The 12,928-nt window shown below is 44.3% G+C and overlaps 1 protein-coding gene across 8 annotated transcripts in view; it reads right to left on the reverse strand.

Annotated features, from left to right (window-relative positions):
- elavl4 (ELAV like neuron-specific RNA binding protein 4) overlaps positions 1 to 12,928 on the reverse strand; it is a gene marked incomplete at its 5' end in the record, with an annotated part of 95,343 nt that overhangs the window by 42,233 nt on the left and 40,182 nt on the right. For all 8 annotated transcript variants that reach the window (XM_079505222.1, XM_079505221.1, XM_079505220.1 and 5 more), the window contains one exon: positions 10,247 to 10,490. In XM_079505222.1, the coding sequence (XP_079361348.1) occupies positions 10,247 to 10,490 (244 nt within the window). The remainder of the gene's footprint in view (positions 1 to 10,246; positions 10,491 to 12,928) is intronic.

The raw sequence follows: 12,928 nt of genomic DNA on the forward strand, positions 1-12,928 counted from the left end.
ACCGCATCGTATATAATATTAAATATTAACTCATAAGATGCTTTACATTTGCTCAAGCTACTACTAAACTACTACTACTGCCTGATCACTTCGGTGCTAGGTCGTGTAGAAGCCCAACAAACCTCTTCATCATCAAACCTTCATTCATCCTTTGCCTGCATTCTCAGTCTCAGTCTCTCTCTGCCACACTTTGAGTGGTGCAACCACTCCAAGGAACAGCAATGTCTGTGTTAACCTATGTGACTATGTGTGTCCGTGTTAACCTATGTGACTATGTGTGTCCGTGTTAACCTATGTGACTATGTGTGTGACTATGAGTACCAGTAGGGGCAAAAGTGGCGCTGTTGTGCCAGAAACAGAGAGAGAGAGATAGTGCTGCACTGTTGCCTGCTAATGAGAGAGAGAGGGGGGGGGGGGGTGATTTTACATTTGGAAGAACGGTCTACTTCCGCATTTTTTCGATTTGGATTTTGGTGTCCTAAATGCGGAAGTGCTCAATGTTAAACCCCAGCTGCTAAATCCACGGGCCCGCCTGCAGTCCCAGCTCTGACCAGTATGGCCGAGCGCTTCCACGTTGGCCAGCCCTTCTGGGGGCTTGGATAGACTGGGAAAACTAAGAGGACAACAGGTGGAAACAGTGACAAGTCACACACACAATACTACAAAAGCACAGTAAAACAAACAGAAAAGTAAACACTAACGAAAACTATGAACAAGGAACACTAGAAAACAAAATATGAATACAGAAAGGGCATGGATCGTGACATACAGAGGGAAGACGGAAGATAGGTAAAGAGAGAGACATTCTATACGTAGACATTAATGTGCATATGCCTGCGGGTATCTGGACTTCAGCAGCAGCTATCTGGACTTAACGCACGCGTGCACGCACACGCACACACACACACACACACACACACACACACACACACACACACACACACACACACACACACACACACACACACACACACACACACACACACACACACACACACACAGTTGATGCCATCTTCAGCCTTCAGCCATTTCCGGTCTCACATTTTAAGCAGCCTATATCTGGTACATAAAAATCACACCCACTGCACTGAGGATTTAAAGCGCATAATGTATATAATGGTTTCAAATCACACAGAAGAACATTGCATCATGCATGCATGCTGTAGGGGTTTTGAAAGGTGAAAATGGGCCCTATATATGGCACGACAGGAGACAGAAGGCTAACGGCACATTCAGTTCCGCTTCCCATCACTCTTGTAATCATGTGAGAAACAGCTCGGCATTCTTAAACACAGAGAGCCTCAGCTCTGCTCCTGAGCACGTACAATCTCAATGCATATTTCAGTAGCAACAGAACTGTAGGTAAACTCAGGTTTATGTGGTGAATATTTGATCTGCTCCCCGGCAGGCAGTTTGTGTGTGGGTGTGTGTGTGTGTGTGTGTGTGTGTGTGTGTGTGTGTGTGTGTGTGTGTGTGTGTGTGTGTGTGTGTGTGTGTGTGTGTGTGTGTGTGTGTGTGTGTGTAAGCTAGGCTATATATAAGGCGGGAGGGGCATGCAAAATGGATCAAAAATAAAAGCTATTTGAGGTAAGCTCGCTATGTGCTTGTATTTGTGAAGTGAGCTGAGCCAAGCTAACCTGAGATGGGACATTCATATCGCTGCAGTCAGGTGGGAACCTTGTACTGCATGTCCTAACTATTACTTTTTCAGAAATAGATAGAAAACTATAGAAAATATAGTGCCAATATAGTTATAATTTAATCATAAGCTCTTGTTAATACTTTTCATTGATGCTTACAGACAAACTTATTTTTTGAGACATCATTTGATAGGCATAGAGAGAGTAGGGGAATGACATGCAACAAATGGACCGGCCAGCCGGGAATTAGTCTTGCGGTGTCAGAGACTCTCGCAATTTTCAAATGCTTCCGTCATACAGTCTGGAGAACGGAAGCTCTGATTATGAGCAAGGGCTAAAGCGTAAGTGAAGCCTCCTCCCCACTTCCGTTTCGTCTTCAGTCGCGCAAATTTATAAATCAAAAATATAAATCGATTTTGAAGCCGATTTGCTCATGCAGATATTATGATGTAAAATTCTCCATTCATTGTCAATGGTTGTTTAATGTTTAATGTTTAGGAAGTTTTCTTTTTTTTAAAGATTTTTTTGGCTTTTTCTGCCTTTATTGATATGTTGAAAGTAGACTGACAGGAAATGTGTAGAGAGATGGGGGGAAGACACGCGGCAAAGGTCGTTGGGATCGGGAGTCGAACCCGCGGCACGCCGCCAGGTTGGCTCAGCAGCCTATAGGTGCCCGGACGGTTGAGCCTGTAGGACGAAGTTTACCCTAATAGCTGGTTATAGGAGGGGCTCAAAAACACATTTGTGTGAAGTGAGGGGCACTCTTATATCATACATCATCACATTCCGTGATCAGCCAATCAAATCATCACATTCCGTGCTACGGACACACAGACACAGAAATCTGTGCATAGAAGGGGCTAGCACCCCTCAAAAACAAAGGAAGATAAATGATAAAAGGTATCTGCCTGAAAGTGCTGAAATGTTACGGTTAAACAAACAAACAAACAAATTCGGTAAGGTGGTTCCGTAATTTTCGGTGTTGCTTTGTTTTGGTCCCCCCTGTTGCCAGTCGCTATAAGTTGGAATAAAAGATGGATAATAACAAACAAACTATTTAGTACTGGAAGAAACTTGTCCTATTTATATGCCGCATCAAGACTTTTACTGGGTAGGCCCTAAAATGATGATGCCCTTGATCGCAGGGAATTGTTTTGGGTAATAATTCTGATTCTGGCTTGGTGGTTTCGGCCTGATGACTACACAAATCAGTGACTCATGACGTCAGTTATCATCCACTCCCGACCGGATCCGAAACCCGAAAAATGGTATGCGTCCCAGGCTAGGGACTCAGAGAGGTGTGCTGGCTCTGACTGTCTGACCCTTCTGTTAGGGACTCAGAGAGGTGTGCTGGCTGACTCCTCCACAGCTGACATAACAGTCCATGTATTTTTCATAGCCAACATCTGCTTGGCTTGCTACGCTGTCACCATGATTTACATCAGATCCCCATATGTAAAACCAACACATGGATGGTGACGAGAGGAATGTTAAAGTTGGGGATGTGTATCGTTACAAAAAGAGAAAGAAAGAAAGAAAGAAAGAAAGAAAGAAATGGGGAAAAAAGTGTTGTGTGTAAAAATACAATGTACTATCAGTATGTATGTGGTGCTCCTGCCTGAGGCAGGAGGTATCATCACAGACACCCAAAGTAGGGCATATAGACCAACAGCCACACTGGTAAACAACTGTCTCCCAAATACGCATGAAAAATGACCTCTTCTGTCTATCTCGCCCCAAATGTGGACGCCTCGCTATTGGCTACAGCAATTATTGGGCCAGTGGTGAATGCAAAGGAATGATTGTTTCTCAGAATATGAAATTCCTTTTTGTATCAAGATTCTAAAAACCACAGACGCAATCATTTCTTGTTGCCGCATGAAAACGCCATTTTCTTCTCTGCCATGTCATTATGAAAACAAATGCATTCATTTATCCAGCAGGAATGCAGCTGATGCTGAAAAATGATCCTGAAAAATGACTAACTGACAAGGATCAGTCAATTCCATTTCTGCCTCTGTGTGTGCGTGCGTGCATGTGTTTGCGTGTGCACGCACGTACGTACGCGTGGGGGGAGTGGATGCATGGACGGATGGCCAGAAGCAATAGCACTTTAATGTATTCCATTAAAAGTTTGCATTCAGTATGTTACTTGGTTCACAAGAAATTTCCCAAGCGCTCCCCAAGGTTGCGTTTATTTGTGTTATTAGCATCTGAGTGGGGAGCGCTTGCTTCTATACTGGCTAGAGATGTGAGCCTTTAGACCGTCGAGTTTGAGCTTTAATAGATCTTTTGCCTCCTTTAAAATGAAAAAATAATAAAATAAACACTAAGCCAGACTGTTGTGGAACCATCTGTGGTGCTCAGTGCCTCAAAGGAACCCTATCCTTGACAAAAAGTATTATAATACCTTCTCCCAGCCATGAGTGCAGCTAGACAAATGTACAGTAAATGCCACAACGTCAAACGGACACACGGTACACTGATCAACAAAACAGCTTTTCTGCTTGCATCTTGCATCTGTGGCTAAGGAGGATGCTGGCAGGCAGCATACCCGCAGGTGGAGGTACAAGTGTGTGTGGGCTACAGCTAGGTGCGTGTAAGCTGGCCTTAAATAAAATATTAACCTGCAAGTCCCTAGTGTGTTATGAGTTGGCCATGTAGACAGCCAGGCAGTCATGGAGACAGGCATGCACGGAGGCAGGCGGGCGGGTGTGTGGGGAGCAGGGGAGGCACTCAGAGGTGGCATTTCATCTGGCTGAAGTCAACCAGGGTGACAGACGAAGCTGGAGTGCCTGTGCCCGCCCGTGCTCGCCAAGGCCTCACGCCACACTGGCGTCATCGGACCTGACAGGAGCGGGTCCACAGGAAGAAGACAGGAAGCTGAGGACCTGTCTGTCTTTCTCCTATACCTCCACTGAGGCTCAGGTGTTCACACCTTGTCTACACACATTCTCAGGTTATCCGGCACGCACGCACGCACGCACGCACGCACGCACGCACGCACACAAATTACAGTACTTTTACTATCCGTAAATGTACTGTTTACGATAGTCATTCATATTTCATACAGTCTGACTGTTTTCTCGCCATCAGTTAATTCTTCATTTGACTTAATATGAAAGTCTATGGGAATTCAAAATGGTGGAACCAGGTAGGATGTGTAAATTACGTCAGACTTCGGTGCTCTGTGTTAAAACAATATTGGTTGGTACCTGTAGAGGCAGTCTGACTGTTTTCTCGCCATCAGTTAATTCTTCATTTGACTTAATATGAAAGTCTATGGGAATTCAAAATGGTGGAACCAGGTAGGATGTGTAAATTACGTCAGACTTCGGTGCTCTGTGTTAATACAATATTGGTTGGTACCTGTAGAGGCAGCTCCAGTAGCTGTAGAGGGCGCTCCGCCACCCGTTGGTTGTGCTAAAAAAAGGCAAAAAAAACGGGATAAAAAAACGCACCCGAGCTACGGCACCTAAGAATTTAGAAATTAAGCACTGTGTAGGACCACAACTGGATGACAATTAGCACAATTAGGCCAGGCATTCTGAACAGCATTCTGTCTTAACTCAGCAGTTTGTTTTCAGCAGAATTCTTTCCTCGCGCTGGATACCCAGGTTAAAACCCTGGTTAACCTTAAGGTCTGTGTCTGTCCACACCGCTCAATGACTGTATGTCTCTCCAAGCAAAATACATGTATTTACAGCAGCATAAAGTGCATGAACAATGTTTTCAGATTCTTCAATTTGGAGCATCTAAAGTGAGTTGCGAGCCCCCTCCTTTCGTTTTATGATTTTGCCGCTTTTGCAGTGTGGCTCAGTGCCAAAGACGGAGGATGTGCGTTATTTGTTGTCTTTGAATGTGTCTCTCCAGCCCTCTGCGTAGTAAAGTGATATTGATTGTTGTCAAGGTTCTCTATTACCTTAGAGAGAACTCACGTATAGGTGAGTTAATAAGGGGTGAGGATCTGTCAAAATCATTTGAATCCTAGTATTTCACAGATAGTTTATTAGTTTCTTTCTTCCATGCACTACTGCACTTCTCTTCATTGCGACAGTAGGTCGCAGATCACTATGAAAACCTGCAAAACCTGTCAGTCAGTCAGTCCGTCCATCACATGGGTGGCCCTCGTGACACGCTTCATATGGCCGTCTCCATATGAAGATCATGACACTGACCTCATCAAACCCTGGATAGCCATACATGGAGAAGACTGGATCATCATCTAGATCTGCATATATGGAGCCGGCCAGCAACTCTACATCTGACCTCAAACCTCAAACCTTTAGATCTCCATATATGGAGCTGACCTGTTCTGACATTCCATATGTTGATCCTGTCCCCACCTGTCCTTCCTCTTTGATGTCTCCCTTTTGACTGATACCTGTCCATTCAAACTCTAGACGGGCCTGCCCCAAAGTTATTAGTGCAGCCGGACACGGCAGCCGTCGAAAACTAGAGTTCTCAAAATTAAGGCCCAGCCCTACCTGGGCCCTCATCAAACCCTGTACACTCAAGACACTGCCCTCAGGTGCACGGTGGCACAGTCGGTAGTGCTGTTGCCTCACAGCTAGAAGGTCCTGGGTTCGATTCCCGCTGGGGACACTGTGGGCACTGGGGGGCGTGTTCCCTCTCCGCGTCAGTGCTCATACCCGAGGTGGGGTTGGCGAAAGGGCCTTTCTGTGTGGAATTTGCATGTTCTCCCTGTGTCCCCTAGGGTAAGTAGTAAGTAACCTCACAAAAACATGCAGTAATCCTGGTCTCTAAAACTACCTCCCCCTGGCCAGCCGGGGCGCCTGATGGAGGGGAAAGGAACTGGTCGGAATAAAGTGTTCCTTCCACGCACTACGTCCGGCCAGGGAAATTCCCCCATGTCAGGTGAAAAGAAGCAGCTTGGACTCCTCATGCATAGAAGGAGGCATGAGGTCAGTCTGCTGCCCCCCCAGGTTGGCAGAGGAAGTGTAGCGCCCAGGATTACATTAGATAATTGGCACTGGGTGAAAAAACTGGGTTGCAAAATCGTGAGATAAAAATTATATATATTAAAAAAAAAGACACTGCCCCCACTGCCACCCTTAGATCTCCATATATGGAGCTGACCTGTTATGACATTCCATATGTTGATCTGACCTCATCAAACTCCTGTACAATACTCAATACACTCAATACACGCTCCATATATGGCCAGTACAGAATTCATTCCATATGTTGATCTGACCCCCCATGCCAAAGCGCCAGCGCTCGCCCAGCAGTCTGCCGTCACCCAGGCAGATGCGTGCGGATACGCTTCTCAGGGCATCTCAGGGTGTCTCAGGGTGTCTTACTAGTTATACGCTGGTTAATATAAGGCGATGTGACGTCACGCTTCCAAGCTGGGCCTTGTTTCCTTGTCAACATTGATGATCAGCACTCCTCTCTCGAACGTTTAACAATTTTCAGTTTGAGGCGCCCAGGGCGCTCCGACAAAGAAAGATGGACGCTGAGAGTGCTGAAACATGATGCTCATCACTACAGTAGGAAGATGAGCGTCTATGTCTACCATAGAAGAAATGCATGGCAGCATGGCGCTGACAGCTAAAAACTAAAATGTTCCATGGTCACAGCCCCTTAAGCTATAAACTATTTTAAAGTATATTGTGGTTAAAAATAGGTTTTGTAAATGAGAAAATGTATTTCTTAAACTTTGCTCTACTACAGGGTGAGGTGAACAATTAAATTCAAACAGTGCGGCTATAAAATGTATATGTCCTGCAGAAGACTAGATTATTCCAAGCAGTGGTAAACAATCTTCAAAAGCCGCCACAGTCTATGCCAAGATTTGTGAATTGCGCGGCCAATCATTTCAATGAAAGTTAGCCGACGCTGTGGCTCTGGCTTGAAGCCCAGTCTGGTATCTGTCTGTCCTGTCCTGTTAGCCAACCAAATCTCAGTAAAAATGTGGATTAGTCCAAAGGGCATCTCGTATAACACCTCCAATTATTGAAAGTGGACTACTAGTAGGCTAGTGGTAGGACATGTGTGCTGCCACTTGGAGGAATAATAAACTAGCATGGTAACTAGACCTAGGGGCTGGAAATTCCAGAAGAGATCTGGAGCACAAGCATCTCTGTAATCAACTCATCATTCTGCATGAGACAAAATCTGATACGATTTAAAATATTCCACAGACTGCACTATTCCCCTGAAAAATTGGCAAAAATGTACCCATGCTGCATGCTGTGAATTAAATGAACACTGAGTTTGTTTTGTTTTGTTTTTTACTCTGAATAAGACCTAAGATAAAAAGGGATGCAGGTGCATACCTGCCAAAATACCCGCCTCCATCTTATTTTCCCTATTAAAGTTCAATACAGGAAAACGAAAAGAATGCTTTAATTATAACAAGCAAACAAGTAAATATAAAATACACACAGAAAACTGAACTGTAACCATTGACTTACAGTAAACTAGGTCATAGATCATAGCTTGGCCACTTTCACCTCTCTCCTAGAACAGTAGTACCACCACACATATTAGTACCACCACACACCACACACCACCACACACCACCGCACACCACCACACATTACTGCACGCACGCACGCACGCACGCACGCACGCACGCACGCACGCACGCACGCACGCACGAGGAAGACCTCTCTGCGTTTTTCAACTCGGGGAGGTAGCGGTGCTTTGTTAGCCTAAAAGTTTGCACGAGGAAATTGCACCCATGGGAGAGCAACGCCGGCGTATACACTATGGGGGGAGACAGAGGCAGGGCAGGATTTATTTATAACCACTCTTTGAGTGGATGCTAAGTCATCAGAGAGACCTTGTAGCGCGGCGGAGCAGAATAGTACCCTAAATGGTGTCGGGAGTGAGGGAACAAATGCTTCTCTTTCTCCCCTCTCACTCTCTCTCTCTCTCCTACATTTAGGGCCCCATGGCAGGTTTGCAACAATTTGGTCTGTTTTTAAACTCTCTCCAAATATCCGCTGTTAGCTTGGTTCCTCTGTCTGGCTGTGAAATCACACTGGAGGGACAAAATTGGGCGGAGAGATAAAGATGATGATGGCAGTAGTGAGAGCATTTGTGTCCCTGTGGTTGACGTGTGTATTTCTGTACACACACCGGCACTCATTATCCTGGTAGGATGTGACTCTCAAGCCCTATTTTGAGGCCCATTATAGGGAAGGAGAAGGGATGGTCATACAAAGCTGTAGAAATAGACTTTGTAGAGCAGAGCAGTATTGGAGTAGAATGGGTTCACCATTCATCTCTGGAATATAGCTCAAATTGCCAATGTTATTAGCACTTGGGTTATATTAAATCCATTGTTCTTTTTTAATTCTGGCAATTAAGTTAATCATGTGTTACATTAACCATGGTATCCCTATTTTGGACATTTCGAAAATGTTCCAAAACATTCCAATAATAATTTTTAAAAAAAACGTTATTTTTCATAATTAGTGAAAATAGAAGATTTACAAGCCTACAATGCCTCACGATGCGACATGTAGTGAGTTTGTAGATTCTTGTAGATAGCTTGTATTTTGGCTGTTCGTCATATGACAAAGTAGTATATGGCATACAAGTGGTTAATGATGGCATATACTGTACACGTACTGTATGCACTGTATGCAAGGCGTTGGAGTATGTGTGTGCGCCCGCACAATATCCCAGAATGCCAGAGTGTTGTGGGGCGACTGCCCATCTGCCCGCTGCTCTCTTTAATGAGATTATCAGGAGAGGAGTGTCAGTAAGTAGGAGCTAAAATGAAAGCCGTTATGGGGCATTATCAGAGAGCGGCACCCCCTCATCCATCTGCTGTATGGCCACCCACACAGCCACTAGCCCCCTGACTAAGGCCACGATTAGCACATAGAAGTGCTGCTTAATTCAAACACCTCTAGAGAACATGTGGAGCTTTTGCTGCTGCAGTGATGAGCTACAGCATTTGAGCACACATTGGAGGCTAGCGTTGGATTCTACTCCAGGCACTGAAACCTTGCATGCACTTCAGTCATTTTTTTTGGAACAGCTCCAAATTGTATTTGACCCGGGGCGTGCATAATCCTGTGCCAGCCCAGTCATACCCGATTTACCTCTTTGAACTTCTGTGTTATGTCTGTGAAAATATGTAAACATAACATTCTTGCATGTGTAAATTTGCACTAGTAACATTTCTTTCAGACCACAGGCTGCAGACAAACTGTAGTCTGTGTGATGCATCTGCATGGACAATATTATGCAGTATGCACAATGCAATCATGCAGAGACACAGGCCATCCAGGTAATTGTGGGCTACAGCACACTCTCTCCGAAAGTGTTAAAAGGAAACTTAGCTGATTTTCATCCTAAATCCTGCTGTTCTCATAATGTGGTAAAGTAGTGTGGCATTCTTTTTTTTTAATAATAATAACATTATCGGATGTATGGAGATGCGTTTCACATCATATCCCGACCCCAACATTTCACAGAGAAATTACGGTATTTTTTGCCACACTATATTATTGATATCCTCACATCGGATCAAATTATTTAAGTTGAAAATTGGCAACGTTTCCCTTAAAATCAACACGGAGGATTTTACCGACTGTACAATATAAATGGCTTAATTGTCATACCTGTGATCTTGTCGCGAACCAGCTTGCAGGACTCAATCTCGCCGATGCTGCCGAACAGGCTGCGGAACTCCTCCTGGGTCATGTTCTGGGGCAGGTAGTTGACGATGAGGTTAGTCTTGCTGTCGTCCGTGACGCCGGTCTGCATGGGCGAAGGGCAGCCGCGGCTGTTGCTGGTCGGCCCGTTGGCTGTCGTGCCCCCGCCGCTGGGGCCATTTGTCACCGGGGCCTCCATGTTACTGATGATCTGGGGGGAGGAGGAGAGATGGGGGATGGGGAGGGGACAACGGAGGAGGGAGCGTTTATGGGAAAGGGCTACTTTGTTTGGGAATACAGCATATATGAAAATGTATTGCCACTTAACCACAAAAACGTTCCAAATTATTTAAATAATAGCAGCACTACAAGCTCACAAGGCGTTGTGGTGCAACACGTTGTGAGCTTGTAAATCTGATATTTCTCAAAATATATATTTTCACCAATAATGCTCAAAATCGGGACACCAGGGTTAAAGTAGTCACAATAAGTGCAAGACTTTAAATCTATTTTTATTCTTATCATAGATCAAAGACATTTTTGCATTGGAGAGGACCTCCTACAGTATACTGCATGTGCGTGCGTGCGTGCGTGCGTGCGTGCGTGCGTGCGTGCGTGCGTGCAGTAATGTGTGGTGGTACTACTGTTCTAGGAGAGAGGTGAAAGTGGCCAAGCTATGATCCCACCACCTAGTGTACTGTAAGTCAATGGTTACAGTTCAGTTTTCTAGTATTTTATATTTACTTGTTTGCTTGTTCATTGTATAATTAAAGCATTCTTTTCATTTTCCTGTATTGAACTTTAATAAAACATTTGTATACCAAAAGTTATTTATAGGTTTTGTTTCTGATTTGATTAACTTATAAGTTAAATGTTCTCAAATAGAAACTTAAATCTTCACATTGATTTTAAGATTATGCACTGTTTCCCCCTTTTATTGATTCCTTTATTTTTGTTTATACAAAATATCGGTAAAAAATGTGGTACTATAATCAGTGATCTAGGACCACGGTTCTCAAAGTGGGTCCCCTGGGGGTCTGCAACGCATAGCCAGGGGGTCAGTAATCAGTAATCCTTAATCATATTGCATCATTCAAGGGCTTTTGGATAGAAATGAAACAGACTCCAGTCGTTAGAGCACTGCAGAGGCTGCGTGCATGTGACAGCTGATGGTTGTTGACACTCGTTAATGCATCAACGAAGGCAATTATGTTTCTGCACTGTAAAATAGGTCTACATCTGTTCTAAAGTAGCATCTTAATTAAAAGTTGTGAAAATGTGATGTGATTGAAAAGTTGAAATACAAATAGTTCCAATGGCATATAAATGTAAGGCTGTAAGTATATGTGACCGTTTCTGACCAAGGCTAAGTCTATTTTTCGTTCAGAGAATCATAGCTTCAAATTGACATTTTGGTTGTTCAGTTTGACCCACCAGTTTTGGAGATATGGCTTATAGAGTAGTAATGTCTTGCAGAAAACAGCGAGTTGAGAAAACAGGCTTGAAAGGTTCACTTCTGTGGACTCTAACATTACACCTAGCTACATGTTTAAGCATTTATTTCATATTTACATGTTGATTTCAGCTCTGACATTTATTTCAGACATGCTCTAGTATGTGAAGAGTCTGCCTGTGCTATTAACTCATTTTGGATAAAAATGTATCCCTTCCAAGGGGTACCTTGCAAAATATGTTTGAGAACCCCTGATCTAGGACCCAAAAATCAGGCATCAGCCGGGCTCTAACAAACCTCATATATCAGCTACACTGACTCCACTGAGTCTACCAGCACACCACTGCTCTCATTTTCATACCCGACTAAATTACAAGAACAATAAATGGCAACACAACATTTCTCTCAGGACAACACAATGTCGCAAAGTAAATACACACGGTACACAGTAGTCACAATTCTAAACACCCATAAATACCACAAAAAGATACACAGAGAAGATAAACAGCTAAATATTCATGCACACGTTGAGATGCAGTCCTCTTCTGCTTTGATACTGTAGGTGCAGACACTTCTGGGAGGTAGCAACCACATCTAACTGACTGACTTTTTTAGACAGACAGACAGACAGACAGACAGACAGACAGACAGACAGACAGACAGACAGACAGACAGACAGACAGACAGACAGACAGACAGAAGTAGGAGAATGACTAGCCCCTCTCGGAACCCCCGTAAAGGTTTCTGACATTTGGATGTTTATGTCTTTACGGAGGGTCCCTCCCCATCTCTCCCACGCTAAATGGAAATTATGGAATACAGACGTACATAGCTTCGGAAATGGCCGTGCTGCGCTTTTTTGATGGGGGTTAGATGTTTCAAAAGAAGCATATAGGAGCTATAGGAGACAATGGAAACGTCAGAGAATCTTCCTTTGGCGCAGAAGCCGTTACTTTGTTTGACCGTTTTGGCAGCTCTGAAATTCTCTCTTCCTTCCTTCCTTGACTTCCTTATTGACATCCCACTGTACCGCCTCCAGCACCGACACTGGTTAGCTGCGACAGAGCAGATCAGAGGCAGGAACGTAGGGACGCGCAGCTAGCCACTTAGCCAGTGTCGGTGCTGGTGGCGGTACAATGGGATGTCAATAAGGAAGTCAAGGAAGGAAGGAAGAGAGAATTTCAGAGCTGCCAAAA

The sequence above is a fragment of the Electrona antarctica genome (assembly GCF_951216825.1).
Source record: "Electrona antarctica genome assembly, chromosome: 7".
Classification (NCBI taxonomy): domain Eukaryota; kingdom Metazoa; phylum Chordata; class Actinopteri; order Myctophiformes; family Myctophidae; genus Electrona; species Electrona antarctica.